The 17,343-nt window shown below is 50.7% G+C and overlaps 1 protein-coding gene across 1 annotated transcript in view; it reads right to left on the reverse strand.

Moving 5' to 3' along the window:
* Positions 1 to 1,564: 1,564 nt before the first annotated feature.
* slc9a8 (solute carrier family 9 member 8) overlaps positions 1,565 to 17,343 on the reverse strand; it is a 43,567-nt gene continuing 27,788 nt past the window's right edge. Inside the window, exons 15-16 of the mRNA XM_064956508.1 lie at positions 3,009 to 3,155; positions 1,565 to 2,776 (exon numbers count right to left, since the gene is read on the reverse strand). Of these exons, the coding sequence (XP_064812580.1) occupies positions 2,663 to 2,776; positions 3,009 to 3,155 (261 nt within the window). The 3' untranslated portion in view covers positions 1,565 to 2,662. The remainder of the gene's footprint in view (positions 2,777 to 3,008; positions 3,156 to 17,343) is intronic.

Genomic DNA, 17,343 nt, shown 5'->3' on the forward strand with positions numbered 1-17,343 from the left:
AAACAGGATACACATAAGCTCAATTTCAAGTCTCATTGAAAAGGGTCTGAATACTTATGTAAATAAGATTTTTTTTTAAATGTTTCACTTTGTAATTATGGGGTAGTGTGTGTATATTGATAAGGGGAAACACACACATTTAATCTATTATAGAATAAGGCTGTAACGTAAGATAATGTGGAAAAAGTCAAGGGGTCTGAATACTTTCCTTAGGCACTGTACATTTGATTGACTAATCTTACACAGTTTAAACAGCACCTCTGAAAGTACAGTGAAAGCCTTGAAAGAAGCTTTACAGAATGTCTTTACGTGACTACTGTAACACCACACTTCAAAACCCAACGTTGGGACATAAACTGTGGACATAGCTCCCCCTACCGGTCAGAACTGGTTACTACAACTACTGATCATCCCAGTGTGGGACGAAATGGAATGTTCAGATCTTTGAATAATGTGATTAAGCAAATTTTCTGGATGTGGAAGCTGCTCAAAATAACCTGAGATGAGGTTTGACCTGACCGGTGGTGTGTGCCATTTCCTATAATCTGGTCAGGCTTAGAAACACACAGCATGACCACACTCTCACCTATTTCAGTAGTCTAATGATCTTGTGCTTAGATAGGGTGCCAAGCAAACCCCCCTGTTATCCTGTCAAGATACTCTTTAACCTTCTATGGAGAGACTGGGGATAATTGGCTCATGCTGCTGTACTGTACATGCTGCTGTATGGAGAAAACAAGATAACGACAGGGAAACATCCACTACCTTAAACTGTCAATAAATCATATGGACGTCTTGTACTAAAAGCCAGCTTACATCAATATTAATAGTATGTCACCTGTCAGGTTGAGATGGAGCGAGAAAGGACGTGTTCATTATTGCAACACAACATGTGGTCATTAAGCAGCATCTAGATAACATGTGTAGTCATTAAGCAGCATCTAGATAACATGTGTAGTCATTAAGCAGCATCTGGATAACATGTGTAGTCATTAAGCAGCATCTAGATACCATGTGTAGTCATTAGGCAGCATCTAGATAACATGTGTAGACCCAGCATCTACAGGCATAACCTGTCTGGGGCAATTTTAGAAAATCTAGAATTGCAACATACAGAATAGTTAGGGTTTATATATTCCTTCGCATGAAACTGACAAAAACATATCTGAACATAAAACAACTTCTGCCTTCCATGAATATTATCAAAGAAACTGGATTTATGCCAATCCCAGAGTAATGCCTGGGGTTGTCCTCGTAAAAGCAACCATCATCATTGGTCGGATTATGTGACTTGGGTCATAGGATAGGAAACTCTAGCAGTTTAAGATTGCTCAGAGAGAGAGAGAGAGAGAGTGAGCATGTGTGTGTGTGTGTGTGTACGATCAAAGTCAAATGTATCATGTTAACTTTCAGAAAGTGATGTATCTTTGAACATTAAACATCTTTGAACAAACCTGCATTATACATTACTACCAGACTCCAAATTGACCCCTCACCCCTACGGCCAGGCACTTGATCTGAGAGGGTTGGATAGGCGTGAGGAATAACTAAAGCCAAGAATGAATCACATGACAAGCCATGTTTGTATTATGTATAACTCCAAGCCAATTTCTTTCAAATTAAAAATACCTCATCGTGTTCCTCAGCAATGCCCAGTGTAACAAGAGTTTACAGAAAAGCCTTCATCCCAGCAACAAATAAAATTAAATATAAACTCAAGACCTCAACCCCCCGCCACCCAGACATTCATTGGTGCCTTGTCTCCAAAGTGATTCAAATTAAGAAAAAAAAAAAAATCACCTTATTAAAGATCCTGCTTATAAACTGTTTTCAACTACTATCACAATTATAATTAAATTATCATAACTACATAATGGTATAATACAACAAAAAAAAAATCTTGCAATAATGCTTATAAGTAGTTTATAAAGCAAACATTCAAAATTGTGTTACCAGAACATCAGTTATCAGCATATGTAAAAGCACATTGAAAGGTGAACTAAACAGTAACTCTGCTTTGCTAGAGGCTACTCTCTTCACATGAGTTCCTTTCAACCTGCTTTTCTATCCCTAGTCCTCAAAACCTCTCAAATAAAATGCAGTTACATTTACTTTTTTTCCAAGAAAACAGATTCCATGTAACTACATAGACACACAAGGGCCAGAATTAGGCCACTATCCTTTAGCCTCGATTCAATCAATGTTCCATGTACCTTATCTGTAGTTACTGTGTAGAGCTGAGTAGGAACATGTTGGCATATGGAAAAGCCTCATTGTCAAAACAATTTCAGTATCATTACATGGTATAATGGCAAATTCATGTGTGATCGCCAGTTCCCAGTTTCACCCGGTTTGTCAGACACCTCAGACAGTGCATTTTGGATTGGCTCAAATCAAATAGTGTGCTCCAGTGTAGAGGAGTGGTAGTGGTGTGAAGAGGGAGGGGGGGCTGCAGAGTGGTGTCGTCCACAGAGAATTAAACTAGTCATTAGTGGTCAAGAACACACAGGTGACACATGCAAGGAAGAAACAGAAACAAGTGGTTTTCCTCCACAAGCGTTCCTCTCTGCAGTCGCCTGTCCTTTCATACTCTGAATCCAGGACACACGCTCCGTTCATCTTCCTGCCCATTCACCAACACTCAGGTGCGTGTGTGTTGGGTTCAGAGTAGCTCATTCTCGTCTTCAACGTCCTCAGAACCAGATGGGCCCTGTCGGACCTCCTCGTACCACTTATTGGTCAGAGTTTTCATCTGGATCCGACCATGCAGGAGGTCCTGGAACACACACAGAGAAAACAAACTCAAACTCACAGCAACAGAATACATCTGAGAAAGTCAAGGGAGATATAGGCATCTTTCAAACTAATATGACTGGGTGCTTATGAACCCAATATGAACGTGTGCATGCATGTGTATACACCAATACAACATGGTGTCAGGGAGTGGCACAGCTAAAACCAAGGTGGGATTACATGTCTCACACACTTGCTGTTGAAATGGCTGTTACCTCCTGTGTGAGTCGTCGTGTGAAGAATGGGTTGAGGTATTTAGCGTCCAGCCACATAAAGCCCTTCAGGTCCCGTCTCTGGAAGATCTGAGCCTCATACTCCTCCTCTGTCAACTCAGACAGGTGCTCCAACTCTAAGGCATTACCCTGGGGACAAGGAAGAGAAGGGAGAAAGAGGGGGAGAGCAGAGGGATGAATGAACGAGTGAGAAAGATTGAGGGAGGAAGAAAGGCTGACGAAATCATCCTTTGGTCTGTGACTGATGCTTGTGTGAGTAAGGCCTTTGAAGTGTTCCTCTTACTGAGACAACAGGAAGGGACTGACGGCATATTAAGAGGCAACACCAATACACAGACAAGGAGTGACTGACGCCATACGAGAGGAGAGGCAACACCACAACACAGACAAGAAGTGACTGACGCCATACGAGAGGAGAGGCAACACCACAACACTGACAACAAGAAGTGACTGACGCCATACGAGAGGAGAGGCAACACCACAACAAGAAGTGACTGAAGCCATAAGAGAGGAGAGGCAACACCACAACAAGAAGTGACTGACGCCGTACGAGAGGAGAGGCAACACCACAACAAGAAGTGACTGACGCCATACGAGAGGAGAGGTACCACAACAAGAAGTGACTGACGCCATACGAGAGGAGAGGCAACACCACAACAAGAAGTGACTGAGGCCGTACGAGAGGAGAGGCAACACCACAACAAGAAGTGACTGACGCCGTACGAGAGGAGAGGCAACACCACATCACTGACTGACCTCATACGAGAGGAGAGGCAACACCACAACAAGAAGTAACTGACGCCATACGAGAGGAGAGGCAACACCACAACAAGAAGTGACTGACGCCATACGAGAGGAGAGGCAACACCACAACAAGAAGTGACTGAAGCCATACGAGAGGAGAGGCAACACCACAACAAGAAGTGACTGACGCCGTACGAGAGGAGAGGCAACACCACAACACTGACTGACGCCATACGAGAAGAGAGGCAACACCACAACAAGAAGTGACTGACGCCGTACGAGAGGAGAGGCAACACCACAACAAGAAGTAACTGACGCCATACGAGAGGAGAGGCAACACCACAACAAGAAGTGACTGACGCCGTACGAGAGGAGAGGCAACACCACAACAAGAAGTGACTGACGCCATACGAGAGGAGAGGCAACACCACAACAAGAAGTGACTGACGCCGTACGAGAGGCAACACCACAACAAGAAGTGACTGACGCCGTACGAGAGGAGAGGCAACACCACAACAAGAAGTGAATGACGCCATACGAGAGGAGAGGCAACACCACAACAAGAAGTGACTGACGCCATACGAGAAGAGAGGCAACACCACGACACTGACGCCATACGAGAGGAGGCAACACCACAACACTGACTGACGCCATACGAGAGGAGAGGCAACACCACAACAAGAAGTGACTGACGCCATACGAGAAGAGAGGCAACACCACAACACTGACTGACGCCATACGAGAGGAGAGGCAACAACACAACACTGACAACAAGTAGTGACTGACGCCATACGAGAGGAGGCAACACCACAACACTGACGCCATACGAGAGGAGAGGCAACACCACAACACTGACTGACGCCATACGAGAGGAGAGGCAACACCACAACACTGACGACAAGAAGTGACTAACGCCATACGAGAGAAGAGGCAACACCACAACACTGACTGACGCCGTACGAGAGGAGAGGCAACACCACAACAAGAAGTGACTGACGCCATACGAGAAGAGAGGCAACACCACAACACTGACTGACGCCATACGATAGGAGAGGCAACACCACAACAAGAAGTGACTGACGCCATACGAGAAGAGAGGCAACACCACAACACAGACAACAAGAAGTGACTGACGCCATACGAGAGGAGGCAACACCACAACAAGAAGTAACTGACGCCGTACGAGAGGAGAGGCAACACCACAACAAGAAGTGACTGACGCCATACGAGAGGAGAGGCAACACCACAACAAGAAGTAACTGACGCCGTACGAGAGGAGAGGCAACACCACAACAAGAAGTGACTGACGCCATACGAGAGGAGAGGCAACACCACAACAAGAAGTAACTGACGCCGTACGAGAGGAGAGGCAACACCACAACAAGAAGTGACTGACGCCATACGAGAGGAGGCAACACCACAACAAGAAGTAACTGACGCCGTACGAGAGGAGAGGCAACACCACAACAAGAAGTGACTGACGCCGTACGAGAGGAGAGGCAACACCACAACACTGACTGACCTCGTACGAGAGGAGGCAACACCACAACACTGACTGACGCCATACGAGAAGAGAGGCAACACCACAACACTGACTGACGCCATACGAGAGGAGAGGCAACACCACAACACTGACTGACGCCATACGAGAGGAGAGGCAACACCACAACAAGTAGTGACTGATGCCATACGAGAGGAGAGGCAACACCACAACAAGTAGTGACTGACGCCATACGAGAGGAGAGGCAACACCACAACAAGAAGTAACTGACGCCGTACGAGAGGAGAGGCAACACCACAACAAGAAGTGACTGACGCCATACGAGAGGAGAGGCAACACCACAACAAGAAATGACTGAAGCCATACGAGAGGAGAGGCAACACCACAACACTGACGCCATACGAGAGGAGAGGCAACACCACAACAAGAAGTGACTGACGCCATACGAGAAGAGAGGCAACACCACGACACTGACGCCATACGAGAGGAGAGGCAACACCACAACAAGAAGTGACTAACGCCGTACGAGAGGAGAGGCAACACCACAACAAGAAGTGACTGACGCCGTACGAGAGGAGAGGCAACACCACAACAAGAAGTGACTGACGCCATACGAGAGGAGAGGCAACACCACAACAAGAAGTGACTGACGCCATACGAGAGGAGAGGCAACACCACAACAAGAAGTGACTGACGCCGTACGAGAGGAGAGGCAACACCACAACAAGAAGTGACTGACGCCGTACGAGAGGAGAGGCAACACCACATCACTGACTGACCTCATACGAGAGGAGAGGCAACACCACAACACTGACTGACGCCATACGAGAGGAGAGGCAACACCACAACACTGACTGACGCCATACGAGAAGAGAGGCAACACCACAACAAGAAGTGACTGACGCCGTACGAGAGGAGAGGCAACACCACAACAAGAAGTAACTGACGCCATACGAGAGGAGAGGCAACAACACAACAAGAAGTGACTGACGCCGTACGAGAGGAGAGGCAACACCACAACAAGAAGTGACTGACGCCATACGAGAGGAGAGGCAACACCACAACAAGAAGTGACTGACGCCGTACGAGAGGAGAGGCAACACCACAACAAGAAGTGACTGACGCCGTACGAGAGGAGAGGCAACACCACAACACTGACGCCATACGAGAGGAGAGGCAACACCACAACAAGAAGTGACTGACGCCATACGAGAAGAGAGGCAACACCACGACACTGACGCCATACGAGAGGAGAGGCAACACCACAACACTGACTGGCGCCATACGAGAGGAGAGGCAACAACACTGACAACAAGTAGTGACTGACGCCATACGAGAGGAGGCAACACCACAACACTGACGCCATACAAGAGGAGAGGCAACACCACAACACTGACTGACGCCATACGAGAGGAGAGGCAACACCACAACACTGACGACAAGAAGTGACTAACGCCATACGAGAGAAGAGGCAACACCACAACACTGACTGACGCCGTACGAGAGGAGAGGCAACACCACAACAAGAAGTGACTGACGCCATACGAGTAGAGAGGCAACACCACAACACTGACTGACGCCATACGATAGGAGAGGCAACACCACAACAAGAAGTGACTGACGCCATACGAGAAGAGAGGCAACACCACAACACAGACAACAAGAAGTGACTGACGCCATACGAGAGGAGGCAACACCACAACAAGAAGTGACTGACGCCGTACGAGAGGAGAGGCAACACCACAACACTGACTGACCTCGTACGAGAGGAGGCAACACCACAACACTGACTGACCTCGTACGAGAGGAGGCAACACCACAACACTGACTGACGCCATACGAGAGGAGAGGCAACACCACAACACTGACTGACGCCATACGAGAGGAGAGGCAACACCACAACACTGACTGACGCCATACGAGAGGAGAGGCAACACCACAACACTGACTGACGCCATACGAGAGGAGAGGCAACACCACAACAAGTAGTGACTGACGCCATACGAGAGGAGAGGCAACACCACAACAAGTAGTGACTGACGCCATACGAGAGGAGAGGCAACACCACAACAAGTAGTGACTGACGCCATACGAGAGGAGAGGCAACACCACAACAAGAAGTGACTGACGCCATACGAGAGGAGAGGCAACACCACAACACTGACGCCATACGAGAGGAGAGGCAACACCACAACAAGAAGTGACTGACGCCGTACGAGAGGAGAGGCAACACCACAACAAGAAGTGACTGACGCCATACGAGAGGAGAGGCAACACCACAACACTGACGCCATACGAGAGGAGAGGCAACACCACAACACTGACGCCATACGAGAGGAGAGGCAACACCACAACAAGAAGTGACTGACGCCATACGAGAAGAGAGGCAACACCACGACACTGACGCCATACGAGAGGAGAGGCAACACCACAACACTGACTGACGCCATACGAGAGGAGAGGCAACACCACAACACTGACTGACGCCATACGAGAGGAGGCAACAACACAACACTGACAACAAGTAGTGACTGACGCCATACGAGAGGAGGCAACACCACAACACTGACGCCATACGAGAGGAGAGGCAACACCACAACACTGACTGACGCCATACGAGAGGAGAGGCAACACCACAACACTGACGACAAGAAGTGACTGACGCCATACGAGAGAAGAGGCAACACCACAACACTGACTGACGCCGTACGAGAGGAGAGGCAACACCACAACAAGAAGTGACTGACGCCATACGAGAAGAGAGGCAACACCACAACACTGACTGACGCCGTACGAGAGGAGAGGCAACACCACAACAAGAAGTGACTGAAGCCATACGAGAAGAGAGGCAACACCACAACACAGACAACAAGAAGTGACTGACGCCATACGAGAGGAGGCAACACCACAACAAGAAGTGACTGACGCCGTACGAGAGGAGAGGCAACACCACAACAAGAAGTGACTGACGCCATACGAGAGGAGAGGCAACACCACAACAAGAAGTAACTGACGCCGTACGAGAGGAGAGGCAACACCACAACAAGAAGTGACTGACGCCATACGAGAGGAGAGGCAACACCACAACAAGAAGTGACTGACGCCGTACGAGAGGAGAGGCAACACCACAACAAGAAGTGACTGACGCCGTACGAGAAGAGGCAACACCACAACACAGACAACAAGAAGTGACTGACGCCATACGAGAGGAGGCAACACCACAACAAGAAGTAACTGACGCCGTACGAGAGGAGAGGCAACACCACAACAAGAAGTGACTGACGCCATACGAGAGGAGAGGCAACACCACAACAAGAAGTGACTGACGCCGTACGAGAGGAGAGGCAACACCACAACAAGAAGTGACTGACGCCGTACGAGAGGAGAGGCAACACCACAACACTGACTGACCTCATACGAGAGGAGGCAACACCACAACACTGACTGACGCCATACGAGAGGAGAGGCAACACCACAACACTGACTGACGCCATACGAGAAGAGAGGCAACACCACAACACTGACTGACGCCATACGAGAGGAGAGGCAACACCACAACACTGACTGACGCCATACGAGAGGAGAGGCAACACCACAACACTGACTGACGCCATACGAGAGGAGAGGCAACACCACAACAAGTAGTGACTGACGCCATACGAGAGGAGAGGCAACACCACAACAAGAAGTAACTGACGCCGTACGAGAGGAGAGGCAACACCACAACAAGAAGTGACTGACGCCATACGAGAGGAGAGGCAACACCACAACAAGAAGTAACTGACGCCATACGAGAGGAGAGGCAACACCACAACAAGAAGTGACTGACGCCGTACGAGAGGAGAGGCAACACCACAACAAGAAGTGACTGAAGCCATACGAGAGGAGAGGCAACACCACAACAAGAAGTGACTGACGCCGTACGAGAGGAGAGGCAACACCACAACAAGAAGTGACTGACGCCGTACGAGAGGAGAGGCAACACCACAACAAGAAGTGACTGACGCCGTACGAGAGGAGAGGCAACACCACAACAAGAAGTGACTGACGCCATACGGGAGGAGAGGCAACACCACAACACTGACGCCATACGAGAGGAGAGGCAACACCACAACAAGAAGTGACTGACGCCATACGAGAAGAGAGGCAACACCACGACACTGACGCCATACGAGAGGAGAGGCAACACCACAACACTGACAACAAGAAGTGACTGACGCCATACGAGAGGAGAGGCAACACCACAACACTGACTGACGCCATACGAGAGGAGAGGCAACACCACAACAAGAAGTGACTGAGGCCGTACGAGAGGAGAGGCAACACCACAACAAGAAGTGACTGACGCCGTACGAGAGGAGAGGCAACACCACATCACTGACTGACCTCATACGAGAGGAGAGGCAACACCACAACAAGAAGTAACTGACGCCATACGAGAGGAGAGGCAACACCACAACAAGAAGTGACTGACGCCATACGAGAGGAGAGGCAACACAACAACAAGAAGTGACTGAAGCCATACGAGAGGAGAGGCAACACCACAACAAGAAGTGACTGACGCCGTACGAGAGGAGAGGCAACACCACAACACTGACTGACGCCATACGAGAAGAGAGGCAACACCACAACAAGAAGTGACTGACGCCGTACGAGAGGAGAGGCAACACCACAACAAGAAGTAACTGACGCCATACGAGAGGAGAGGCAACACCACAACAAGAAGTGACTGACGCCGTACGAGAGGAGAGGCAACACCACAACAAGAAGTGACTGACGCCATACGAGAGGAGAGGCAACACCACAACAAGAAGTGACTGACGCCGTACGAGAGGCAACACCACAACAAGAAGTGACTGACGCCGTACGAGAGGAGAGGCAACACCACAACAAGAAGTGAATGACGCCATACGAGAGGAGAGGCAACACCACAACAAGAAGTGACTGACGCCATACGAGAAGAGAGGCAACACCACGACACTGACGCCATACGAGAGGAGAGGCAACACCACAACACTGACTGACGCCATACGAGAGGAGAGGCAACACCACAACAAGAAGTGACTGACGCCATACGAGAAGAGAGGCAACACCACAACACTGACTGACGCCATACGAGAGGAGAGGCAACAACACAACACTGACAACAAGTAGTGACTGACGCCATACGAGAGGAGGCAACACCACAACACTGACGCCATACGAGAGGAGAGGCAACACCACAACACTGACTGACGCCATACGAGAGGAGAGGCAACACCACAACACTGACGACAAGAAGTGACTAACGCCATACGAGAGAAGAGGCAACACCACAACACTGACTGACGCCGTACGAGAGGAGAGGCAACACCACAACAAGAAGTGACTGACGCCATACGAGAAGAGAGGCAACACCACAACACTGACTGACGCCATACGATAGGAGAGGCAACACCACAACAAGAAGTGACTGACGCCATACGAGAGGAGAGGCAACACCACAACACTGACTGACCTCGTACGAGAGGAGGCAACACCACAACACTGACTGACGCCATACGAGAAGAGAGGCAACACCACAACACTGACTGACGCCATACGAGAGGAGAGGCAACACCACAACACTGACTGACGCCATACGAGAGGAGAGGCAACACCACAACAAGTAGTGACTGACGCCATACGAGAGGAGAGGCAACACCACAACAAGAAGTAACTGACGCCGTACGAGAGGAGAGGCAACACCACAACAAGAAGTGACTGACGCCATACGAGAGGAGAGGCAACACCACAACAAGAAATGACTGAAGCCATACGAGAGGAGAGGCAACACCACAACAAGAAGTGACTGACGCCGTACGAGAGGAGAGGCAACACCACAACAAGAAGTGACTGACGCCGTACGAGAGGAGAGGCAACACCACAACAAGAAGTGACTGACGCCGTACGAGAGGAGAGGCAACACCACAACAAGAAGTGACTGACGCCATACGAGAGGAGAGGCAACACCACAACACTGACGCCATACGAGAGGAGAGGCAACACCACAACAAGAAGTGACTGACGCCATACGAGAAGAGAGGCAACACCACGACACTGACGCCATACGAGAGGAGAGGCAACACCACAACAAGAAGTGACTAACGCCGTACGAGAGGAGAGGCAACACCACAACAAGAAGTGACTGAAGCCATACGAGAGGAGAGGCAACACCACAACAAGAAGTGACTGACGCCGTACGAGAGGAGAGGCAACACCACAACAAGAAGTGACTGACGCCGTACGAGAGGAGAGGCAACACCACATCACTGACTGACCTCATACGAGAGGAGAGGCAACACCACAACACTGACTGACGCCATACGAGAGGAGAGGCAACACCACAACACTGACTGACGCCATACGAGAGGAGAGGCAACACCACAACAAGAAGTGACTGACGCCATACGAGAGGAGAGGCAACACCACAACAAGAAGTGACTGACGCCGTACGAGAGGAGAGGCAACACCACAACAATAAGTGACTGACGCCGTACGAGAGGAGAGGCAACACCACAACACTGACGCCATACGAGAGGAGAGGCAACACCACAACAAGAAGTGACTGACGCCATACGAGAAGAGAGGCAACACCACGACACTGACGCCATACGAGAGGAGAGGCAACACCACAACACTGACTGGCGCCATACGAGAGGAGAGGCAACAACACTGACAACAAGTAGTGACTGACGCCATACGAGAGGAGGCAACACCACAACACTGACGCCATACAAGAGGAGAGGCAACACCACAACACTGACTGACGCCATACGAGAGGAGAGGCAACACCACAACACTGACGACAAGAAGTGACTAACGCCATACGAGAGAAGAGGCAACACCACAACACTGACTGACGCCGTACGAGAGGAGAGGCAACACCACAACAAGAAGTGACTGACGCCATACGAGTAGAGAGGCAACACCACAACACTGACTGACGCCATACGATAGGAGAGGCAACACCACAACAAGAAGTGACTGACGCCATACGAGAAGAGAGGCAACACCACAACACAGACAACAAGAAGTGACTGACGCCATACGAGAGGAGGCAACACCACAACAAGAAGTGACTGACGCCATACGAGAGGAGAGGCAACACCACAACAAGAAGTGACTGACGCCGTACGAGAGGAGAGGCAACACCACAACACTGACTGACCTCGTACGAGAGGAGGCAACACCACAACACTGACTGACGCCATACGAGAGGAGAGGCAACACCACAACACTGACTGACGCCATACGAGAGGAGAGGCAACACCACAACACTGACTGACGCCATACGAGAGGAGAGGCAACACCACAACAAGTAGTGACTGACGCCATACGAGAGGAGAGGCAACACCACAACAAGTAGTGACTGACGCCATACGAGAGGAGAGGCAACACCACAACAAGTAGTGACTGACGCCATACGAGAGGAGAGGCAACACCACAACAAGAAGTGACTGACGCCATACGAGAAGAGAGGCAACACCACGACACTGACGCCATACGAGAGGAGAGGCAACACCACAACACTGACTGACGCCATACGAGAGGTGAGGCAACACCACAACACTGACTGACGCCATACGAGAGGAGGCAACAACACAACACTGACAACAAGTAGTGACTGACGCCATACGAGAGGAGGCAACACCACAACACTGACGCCATACGAGAGGAGAGGCAACACCACAACACTGACTGACGCCATACGAGAGGAGAGGCAACACCACAACACTGACGACAAGAAGTGACTGACGCCATACGAGAGAAGAGGCAACACCACAACACTGACTGACGACGTACGAGAGGAGAGGCAACACCACAACAAGAAGTGACTGACAACATACGAGAAGAGAGGCAACACCACAACACTGACTGACGCCGTACGAGAGGAGAGGCAACACCACAACAAGAAGTGACTGAAGCCATACGAGAAGAGAGGCAACACCACAACACAGACAACAAGAAGTGACTGACGCCATACGAGAGGAGGCAACACCACAACAAGAAGTGACTGACGCCGTACGAGAGGAGAGGCAACACCACAACAAGAAGTGACTGACGCCATACGAGAGGAGAGGCAACACCACAAAAAGAAGTGACTGACGCCATACGAGAGGAGAGGCAACACCACAACAAGAAGTGACTGACGCCGTACGAGAGCAGAGGCAACACCACAACACTGACTGACCTCATACGAGAGGAGGCAACACCACAACACTGACTGACGCCATACGAGAGGAGAGGCAACACCACAACACTGACTGACGCCATACGAGAAGAGAGGCAACACCACAACACTGACTGACGCCATACGAGAGGAGAGGCAACACCACAACACTGACTGACGCCATACGAGAGGAGAGGCAACACCACAACACTGACTGACGCCATACGAGAGGAGAGGCAACACCACAACAAGAAGTAACTGACGCCGTACGAGAGGAGAGGCAACACCACAACACTGACTGACGCCATACGAGAGGAGAGGCAACACCACAACAAGTAGTGACTGACGCCATACGAGAGGAGAGGCAACACCACAACAAGAAGTAACTGACGCCGTACGAGAGGAGAGGCAACACCACAACAAGAAGTGACTGATGCCATACGAGAGGAGAGGCAACACCACAACAAGAAGTGACTGACGCCATACGAGAGGAGAGGCAACACCACAACAAGAAGTGACTGACGCCGTACGAGAGGAGAGGCAACACCACAACAAGAAGTGACTGAAGCCATACGAGAGGAGAGGCAACACCACAACAAGAAGTGACTGACGCCGTACGAGAGGAGAGGCAACACCACAACAAGAAGTGACTGACGCCGTACGAGAGGAGAGGCAACACCACAACAAGAAGTGACTGACGCCGTACGAGAGGAGAGGCAACACCACAACAAGAAGTGACTGACGCCATACGAGAGGAGAGGCAACACCACGACACTGACGCCATACGAGAGGAGAGGCAACACCACAACACTGACTGACGCCATACGAGAGGAGAGGCAACACCACAACAAGAAGTGACTGACGCCATACGAGAAGAGAGGCAACACCACGACACTGACGCCATACGAGAGGAGAGGCAACACCACAACACTGACTGACGCCATACGAGAGGAGAGGCAACACCACAACACTGACTGACGCCATACGAGAGGAGAGGCAACAACACAACACTGACAACAAGTAGTGACTGACGCCATACGAGAGGAGGCAACACCACAACACTGACGCCATACGAGAGGAGAGGCAACACCACAACACTGACTGACGCCATACGAGAGGAGAGGCAACACCACAACACTGACGACAAGAAGTGACTGACGCCATACGAGAGAAGAGGCAACACCACAACACTGACTGACGCCGTACGAGAGGAGAGGCAACACCACAACAAGAAGTGACTGACGCCATACGAGAAGAGAGGCAAAACCACAACACTGACTGACGCCATACGATAGGAGAGGCAACACCACAACAAGAAGTGACTGACGCCATACGAGAAGAGGCAACACCACAACACAGAAAACAAGAAGTGACTGACGCCATACGAGAGGAGAGGCAACACCACAACAAGAAGTAACTGACGCCGTACGAGAGGAGAGGCAACACCACAACAAGAAGTGACTGACGCCATACGAGAGGAGAGGCAACACCACAACAAGAAGTGACTGACGCCGTACGAGAGGAGAGGCAACACCACAACAAGAAGTGACTGACGCCGTACGAGAAGAGGCAACACCACAACACAGACAACAAGAAGTGACTGACGCCATACGAGAGGAGGCAACACCACAACAAGAAGTAACTGACGCCGTACGAGAGGAGAGGCAACACCACAACAAGAAGTGACTGACGCCATACGAGAGGAGAGGCAACACCACAACAAGAAGTGACTGACGCCGTACGAGAGGAGAGGCAACACCACAACAAGAAGTGACTGACGCCGTACGAGAGGAGAGGCAACACCACAACACTGACTGACCTCATACGAGAGGAGGCAACACCACAACACTGACTGACGCCATACGAGAGGAGAGGCAACACCACAACACTGGCTGACGCCATACGAGAAGAGAGGCAACACCACAACACTGACTGACGCCATACGAGAGGAGAGGCAACACCACAACACTGACTGACGCCATACGAGAGGAGAGGCAACACCACAACACTGACTGACGCCATACGAGAGGAGAGGCAACACCACAACAAGTAGTGACTGACGCCATACGAGAGGAGAGGCAACACCACAACAAGAAGTAACTGACGCCGTACGAGAGGAGAGGCAACACCACAACAAGAAGTGACTGACGCCATACGAGAGGAGAGGCAACACCACAACAAGAAGTAACTGACGCCATACGAGAGGAGAGGCAACACCACAACAAGAAGTGACTGACGCCGTACGAGAGGAGAGGCAACACCACAACAAGAAGTGACTGACGCCGTACGAGAGGAGAGGCAACACCACAACAAGAAGTGACTGACGCCGTACGAGAGGAGAGGCAACACCACAACAAGAAGTGACTGACGCCATACGGGAGGAGAGGCAACACCACAACACTGACGCCATACGAGAGGAGAGGCAACACCACAACAAGAAGTGACTGACGCCATACGAGAAGAGAGGCAACACCACGACACTGACGCCATACGAGAGGAGAGGCAACACCACAACACTGACAACAAGAAGTGACTGACGCCATACGAGAGGAGAGGCAACACCACAACAATGACTGACGCCATACGAGAGGAGAGGCAACACCACAACACTGACTGACGCCATACGAGAGGAGAGGCAACAACACAACACTGACAACAAGTAGTGAATGACGCCATATGAGAGGAGGCAACACCACAACACTGACGCCATACGAGAGGAGAGGCAACACCACAACACTGACTGACGCCATACGAGAGGAGAGGCAACACCACAACAAGTAGTGACTGACGCCATACGAGAAGAGAGGCAACACCACAACAAGAAGTGACTGACGCCATACGAGAAGAGAGGCAACACCACAACACTGACGACAAGAAGTGACTGACGCCATACGAGAGAAGAGGCAACACCACAACAAGAAGTGACTGACGCCATACGAGAAGAGAGGCAACACCACAACACTGACTGACGCCATACGATAGGAGAGGCAACACCACAACAAGAAGTGACTGACGCCATACGAGAAGAGAGGCAACACCACAACACAGACAACAAGAAGTGACTGACGCCATACGAGAGGAGGCAACACCACAACAAGAAGTAACTGACGCCGTACGAGAGGAGAGGCAACACCACAACAAGAAGTGACTGACGCCATACGAGAGGAGAGGCAACACCACAACAAGAAGTGACTGACGCCGTACGAGAGGAGAGGCAACACCACAACAAGAAGTGACTGACGCCGTACAAGAGGAGAGGCAACACCACAACAAGAAGTGACTGACGCCATACGAGAGGAGAGGCAACACCACAACACTGACTGACCTCATACGAGAGGAGGCAACACCACAACACTGACTGACGCCATACGAGAAGAGAGGCAACACCACAACACTGACTGACGCCATACGAGAGGCGAGGCAACACCACAACACTGACTGACGCCATACGAGAGGAGAGGCAACACCACAACAAGAAGTGACTGACGCCATACGAGAGGAGAGGCAACACCACAACACTGACTGACGCCATACGAGAGGAGAGGCAACACCACAACAAGAAGTGACTGACGCCATACGAGAGGAGAGGCAACACCACGACACTGACGCCATACGAGAGGAGAGGCAACACCACAACACTGACTGACGCCATACGAGAGGAGAGGCAACACCACAACAAGAAGTGACTGACGCCATACGAGAAGAGAGGCAACACCACGACACTGACGCCATACGAGAGGAGAGGCAACACCACAACACTGACTGACGCCATACGAGAGGAGAGGCAACACCACAACACTGACTGACGCCATACGAGAGGAGAGGCAACAACACAACACTGACAACAAGTAGTGACTGACGCCATACGAGAGGAGGCAACA

Source organism: Oncorhynchus masou, chromosome 33 (assembly GCF_036934945.1).
Source record: "Oncorhynchus masou masou isolate Uvic2021 chromosome 33, UVic_Omas_1.1, whole genome shotgun sequence".
NCBI classification, from domain to species: domain Eukaryota; kingdom Metazoa; phylum Chordata; class Actinopteri; order Salmoniformes; family Salmonidae; genus Oncorhynchus; species Oncorhynchus masou.